Source organism: Branchiostoma floridae, chromosome 2 (genome assembly GCF_000003815.2).
Source record: "Branchiostoma floridae strain S238N-H82 chromosome 2, Bfl_VNyyK, whole genome shotgun sequence".
NCBI lineage: Eukaryota > Metazoa > Chordata > Leptocardii > Amphioxiformes > Branchiostomatidae > Branchiostoma > Branchiostoma floridae.
In genome coordinates, this window is record NC_049980.1 from 23487725 (window position 1) to 23494885 (window position 7161).

At 39.4% G+C, this 7161-nt stretch overlaps 1 protein-coding gene across 1 annotated transcript in view; it reads left to right on the plus strand.

Moving 5' to 3' along the window:
• The window catches only part of LOC118404671 (enhancer of mRNA-decapping protein 3-like), a gene marked incomplete in the record, with an annotated part of 4567 nt that extends 1068 nt beyond the window's left edge, over positions 1–3499 (plus strand). The window contains 5 exon segments of the mRNA XM_035803916.1: positions 177–649; positions 1535–1861; positions 2117–2270; positions 2634–2842; positions 3026–3499. Of these exon segments, the coding sequence (XP_035659809.1) occupies positions 177–649; positions 1535–1861; positions 2117–2270; positions 2634–2842; positions 3026–3378 (1516 nt within the window).
• Positions 3500–7161: the final 3662 nt, after the last annotated feature.

Sequence of the window (7161 nt, forward strand, 5' to 3'; positions counted from 1 at the left end):
GCATTAATGTTGAAGAGGTCAGAGACGCCTTTTCCTTGCTTGTCAAATGAAATCTGTTGCTGTTTATTGTTATATTTACTGCCAGGCCAGGTAGTCGCTTTTGACTGATATTACTACCAAATTTAATTACAGACTGTATATTGATTATTGCTAATTCCTCTTTTTCTCCCCTGTAGTGCAATAGATATTAAGGATTTAAAGATCCTGAAGTCACCTGAAAATGGAAAGGTAGTTAAGGTCCAGAAACCCAGGGTTAGTCTGGTATCGGCTACTCCTAAGAAGAAAAAGGAGCAATCTTCAGGAGACTCCAAGAAGTCTGAACAAATAGGAGATGCCAGGAAGACCCCCAATGGAGAGTACCCCAAGAAGCAGAGCTATCCTGGGAAGGGCCAAAATGGCGAGATTGCAGCAAAGAGGGGCCAAAATGGACATGTTGGAAAACCAGCCAATGAGGATTCCAAGAAGAATGGGAATGACTCCAGGAAGAATGGCAGTGATTCCAGAAAATTCCTGGAGCAGATGGGGGATGTTAGAACCAGCCAGATATCTCCAAGAGACTTTGGAAATAGGGACCAAAATGGAGAGGTGATGAACGGAGGGAGCAGAGAGGGGACTCCCACTAAGATGGGAAGGAAACGGCACAACTCATGTGAGTGTCACTGTCACAGATTTTCCTGTTTTAGTTAGTGTTAAGGCCACACCAATTTAATCTCTTGGTTCACGGATTCGCTCGCTCCTATTTTTTGGAAAGAAAAATAAAAATAAAAATTACCACTCAGCAAATTTTCACCATTAATGAAACCATTCACCAACTTTCTGGTGTAGCAAATTGGCCTTTATATCATAAGCTCCTTAAAGTGTGCGTACAGGTGCTGTTACTGTACAATAATAGTGTTTTTGTACTTTTTTCAAGCTGAAAACTTTTTTTCCTTATGTTTTGCATTAGCCGTTACCTTTACCCCAACCATTTTACAATTTTTATTTTCATTTTTATTTCGCCCTCTCGCGCCATATTTTTTATGAAAAAATCCGTGAACCAAGAAATTAAATTGGTGTGGCCTAAGAGCTATGTAGCCAAAAAAAAGCTCTGTTTTTTGTCTCATTGTTATGTTATATTAGGCCACACCAATTTAATTTCTTGGTTCACGGATTCGCTCGCTCCTATTTTTTGGGAAAAAAAATAAAAATAAAAATTACCACTAAGCAAATTTTCACCATTAATGAAACCATTCACCAACTTTCTGGTGTAGCAAATTGGCCTTTATATTATAAGCTTCTTAAAGTGTGGGTACAGGTGCTGTTACTGTACAAGAATAGTGTTTTTATTCTTTTTTCAAGCTGAAAACTTTTTTCTTCATGTTTTGGATTAGCCGTTACCTTTATCCCAACCATTTTACAATTTTTATTTTTATTTTTATTTCGCCCTCTCGCTCCATATTTTTTATGAAAAAATCCGTGAACCAAGAAATTAAATTGGTGTGGCCTTAGAAAGCATTGAATGTATTCAGGAACCATTGTTTTTTTTCCTTTCCAGTCTCTGGTTTTGGACGCAGGTCTCAAAACACGACTCCCAAGAAGTTTGAAAATGGACGCCCGAGATCCAAGACTAAGCTGGAGAACAACAACACGTTCTCCCCGATCTCCCCAACAGTTATGAATGAAGAGTTTGACTTTGAGAAGAACCTGGCACTTTTTGACAAGGCAGCTATATTTGAGGAGTTGGACATGTTGAACGGGCAGGTCTCAGAGACTAAGAAGCCTCAGAACTACAGACATGATGAGAACATCCTCGGTGACCAGGAGGCAGTAGTGTATAGACAGATCATTGTACCACAGCAGAGCAGCATGGAGTTTAACACAGGTACTCACAGTAGTAATGCTAAAGCATAGTTTAATTAATCATTTCAATGTTCTGTATGTATCATATCTATAGCAGGCAAAGGCTGAGTCATAAAGAAGTTGTCAATGGCTTTTTTAGCAATAACTCTTTTTGGAATCATTTAACTGGATGTATTTTAGTGCAGTACTCAATGCCTTTCCAGCTTTATCCCTCGATCAGCTTGCATTGGACTTGTTGGCTCTGTATCTTGAGTCTGCATGTTTTTTACCCATGTAGATTGTGGCCTGGTGGTCCCTAGTATCTCCTTAGAGCTGAGAAGGAGGTTATATGGGGCAGCAGAGAAATGTGGGTTGTCGGATGAGAAACAGCTAGAGGTGATTGGTATGTGCAGCAGTCAGATGGCACTGCAGCTGCTGGGTGGAAGCAGTAGGTATGTTGGGACTCTTCATGCAGTTTTGCTATCTCTTGTGAGATATTTAACATAGAAGTACAAAGAGCATAACAACTTAATATTCAAGAGTCAGACTTCAGACTTGTTTGTATCTTGTGACCATCTGATATGCAATCTCGAAGGTGACACGGTTGTGAAACATGAAGGCTGAAGTATTGTAATTTTTGTAATGTTTTACTTAGTAGTCTTGAGCAAGTGTTACTTCAAAGTGCTGTTTTTCTTTAAGATGTGTGATGTACAAAATGGAGTTGAGAAATCTTGCGAAATAACTCAAGAGTGTTACCATCACCTTATGAGGTTGATGCCTACTACTGTGACATACCTGTCTTGTCTTCCTCCCAGGCTGAACCCACGTAACACCCATCAGATGCCCTCAGTGGTGGTCCTGTGTGGCCCCCACAGACAGGGTGCCCAGGGCATCAGCTGCGCTCGGCACCTCGCTAACAAGGGAGTCAACGTTACAGTGTTCCTGCCAAGCTTCAAGAAGATGTTGGAGTGTCTGACACTGGAGCTGCAAATGTTCAACATGACAGATGGTGTACACACTCCAAGTGAGTATGTTTAGAGTGATACATTGTGGTGAAAGTAGTTAACAAGTTTGGCAACTTTCGACTGGATGTCTGATAGGTGTACAGGTCTATGTTTTTTGAACTGGCGATAAAGCAGTTTGACATTTGCCAAGCTAATTTTCTCTATTTGCTCAGTGAATACTGATAATACTGTTGCCCCCACAGTACACACAGGTCTTCCCACAGAGCATGTGGACCTGATCATCAACACGTTGGATGGACAGGAGAGTGCGTTTCTCAGGGACCAGGCCTGGTACCGCAGTGTGGTGCAGTGGGTTGCACAGAACAAGGCTCCTGTGCTGGCTGTCGACCCTCCCTGTAATCCACCGAATTACCCCATCCAGCCCAAGTGGTCCCTGTCTCCAGCGCTGCCCCTTGCGTTACCAGAGGCAGCTGGCACACTGTACCTCTGTGATATGGGGATTCCAAGTAAGGTTTACGCTGAGGTGGGGATCAAGTACAAGTCTCCGTTTGGCCACAAATGTGTCATTGCCTTGCACCACATTAATGCTTCTTAGTGTGTACTATACAATGTCTATGTCCCTTTAGACTTCAGATGACAGTTAGACAGAGACTAGATTGGAATGTTACATTGAAAGGCATGGATTTTCAAGCCTTCATAAAAATGTTACAAATGTAGGTGGCATACAGTCTGAGAGGTGCTATCAGAAAGTGGAAATGGATATGCGACGGGTTATCTCAAAACATCTTGCCTAAGAAAGATTAAATGAGGGGTTTATTTTCATGATCATACCGTACTTAGAGAGAGATGTCTAAAGATTTATCCAATGGCATATGGGTTGAGAGGGGGGAGCTTTCTAATGTTTAAATCTTGGGTATAGAATAAGTGAATGGGGTAAGGGCTACTTTAAAGCGGCCTGTATTAGATAAGCATTTGATAAAGCACATAACAGATATATACCTCGTGGGGGTATTGGTCAGCTCTTTTAAAAGTCAGTACAAGGTATACATAGGCTTGAGGTGGGAATGGTGTACTAGTCTACACAGGTAGGCAGCATGAGTTCATGATTTGGTTTCAGATAAAAGAGTATTTGGCACCAAAATCCACAGGACAAGACAGTAAAATAGTACAGAGGTTAAGATCCTTGTGGGGATCATTGAGACAAATCAGTGCAGGTTGCCAGATTAGGATGGGACAAACAAACTATCTCCCTGCCCTAAAGGGTGAGAGTTTTAAGGGATATGAAATCAAAGAGGAAATAGTGTAGCGGGGTCAATTTCCAGAAGTTATGTTTTTGTTCTGTTGTGTGATTTAATGATGTATTTTACTGAAAAGACTAGCTTTACACCAATAGTGAATGATTTAGCATAAGAGAAAAAGATTATATGTTGATGTCAGGGCTCTAGCCAGCTCGAAATTTTTTTCCGTCAGCCAATTGCCATTGTCGCGAAAACACTATTCCAGGAGTTAGAGAGACTGAACTGAGACCTTAAAAACCTGTTTTAATGAGATTATCGTATGCGAAAGGGCACCGACACACATTGTCCACAATCATAACAATAGCAAAACAAACAGTGTGTGGCTTTTACGGCCGTGGACGGCGTCCCCAAGCTCCCTGTAGCTTCCACCAAGGAGCTTTTATCAGATTTTTGTCCATCAAGGTTGACGGATTGGTTTTAAAATTTTTCCGGCACACGCAGCAAATTTCCGTCAATTGACGGAAAAACGGACGCTGGCTAAAGCCCTGGTTGATGTTAAAAGACTGTGCAGACCTTGTGCAATCTGTCTGTTTGTAAATCAGTCCAGATTTTTTAAATCGCAAATAAGAATGGAAGCCAGTTTTAGTTTGTCTTCAGAATAATGCCCTTACTAGTGCTGTGTACCAAAACTCATGTACAGGTTCAGGTCTTATGGTTCAGGTTCAGGTCTGGACTTAACCCGAACCTATCAAATATGTGAGCTAGAAATACTTCTTTCCAGTTGGATGTAAAATTGCATGTTGACATAAATTTTAACTGCAATTTGAAAAAAAATTGTTAACAGTCAGCAGAAAACAAAAAGGCTCAGCGATAAACATTGCTGTTTTTTCTAGTGTAAAGTCACCACAGACGGAAGGTTTTGGGTGGTAGAACAAAAAGGGGAACATAAGCTAGCAATATTTTTTGCGAGTTCAGAACTGGTACCTGGCGTTTAGGATTTTTTATAAATTAAAAGTCCAGACTTGACTGCAAATTTCTGAGTTAATTCACAGATGATTCAGTGATTTTTTTAATGAGCCATGGGCAGTCTAATCACAGATTTGTGATAGATATCATCTAAGAAATACAGCTATTTCAATTCAAAAGCTGAATTTTTGCAACTTCCAAGATAGTCTCAAACTCATAAGCTGGATATTGCTACTAAAACTGAAGCAGGGAATCCTGTGGCCCAGGGGTATGTTAGGGTGTACCCTATCTGCCAACAGCGCTTTGATAATTCTGTTTGTTGGCTACAGCACTTAGAAAATGTCAGGCCTGAATTAGACATGCTGTTACATTTAGAGTCCAGCACCCTTTTGAGCACAGATTTCTAAGTACTGTGTTTAGATGTGCCTAGACATTATTATCTGTTGATGACAGGCCAGTGATTTCAAAGCTATCTCAAGTATTTGACTTATATTTGGTTTGTATAGTTTTAATGTCAGTTACGACATTGATAGTGCCATCAAGTTGATGGAGAGAATCCAAGCACAAGCATACAGTACTTCTTTAAAGTCTAATGCCCCAAAAATATGATAAACATAGACATAAAACTACAATGCTTTTGTGAAGTTTCTTCCATACTTTGAAGTCAGTGATCTTTCTGTGTTTGAAAGAGATGTTTCCTGCACAAAATGTAACAAAGATTATAATGTCCTGAGTGTAATTTGTACAGTATCCGGTGATACATGTACATATTGTTTGAGAAAGACAGGTATATTTTTTGTACATATTCAGACTTAAGTAGGTTACTAACAGTATTTCGTATCCGTCTACTCTCATATCTCTCATGTTTGTCTCCTGTAAATGACAAAGATCTCTTTAAATGGTGTCTTGGGCACAAAAGTAAGTTCTCAATGGTGTATGTGATATGTTATCTATATCCAAGAAGGGATCAACTTACATGTAGTTCTAGTTTTGTGTTGGCCAGATTTGCAACAGCAAAAATGACTGTTGGAATTGAGTTGTCTTTACATGGTTGAGACTATCATGTGGATGCATAAAAGTCAGAACTTGGTAAAACCTAGTTCTCTACTGAAGAGTTGATGAGTGTATCATAGACATTGTTGTCAGTTTGCATGTTCTCAGATGGAAGTCGTTTGTAAATTCTATCAGTTCCATTGATTTCAATGTGTTCAATGATTTTATGTGCATTTTGAGGATTTTAATGTTCACCACTTTGTCCTTTTCTGTCTGGGCTTTGAATGTTTTTTTTTACTTTGTGAATATTCCAAACTATGGGATCTATAAGGTAAGCATTTGTACATTTTGTACTTTTGTAACTTGGTTGTGTCTGACATTTTAAAAAGTACTTTTAGTCCTTTTGTGATACTGTGTAGATACTGTATCTTTGTAATTAAGTGAGGCTTTTATGGGTATACAGTCAGACAGCCTTAGTGTTGATGTTACAGATCTTCACAACAAAGTCTGGAGTTGAAGAAATGAAGATCATTGAAATATAGAAAATTTCACTTGTATGCAAATGACTCTCTTCAATGACATTTTCATCAATGCAAACCTTTTAGTTACAACTGGTAGTGGATTGATGAACACATCAAGTTCATGTGTCACATTGTTAATGAGAAGTCATGATAATTGGACAGATTCTGAAAAAGTCAATGCAGTAAGAAAGCCATTCTTCACATCTCAGTCTCAAAGGTTTTACTTGAAATACTGAAGATCAGCCATCATCAACATTAAGTCTGTCTGGCTTGATTTAGAGATGACCCTAATTGCCAATGTGTCACCATATCCTGTGCCCCTTATATGGTGATGTATTGATGATGGGTGGGAAGGTCTATTGTGCCAATGGTTTGTACCATACTTAGTGTCAAACTGTGACAGAAATTGCAATTTGTCTCCAAAGAGCACACAGTTGTACCCACAGGTTGGTTGTACATGTTAGATGAGATTCTGATAAGTATTTGTATGAAGATGTAAGCGTATGTATATTGTTCGGTGTATTCATAAACAGCTTTGTTGGCAGCAAGTATATGGATATTGATATGGAGAACATGTTGTGTGCTTGTTTAAGTCTCCAGGTAGAAGGGGAGGGAAAAGAAGATTTTCAAGAAAGTTCAGCTGATGCCACATTGCATGTA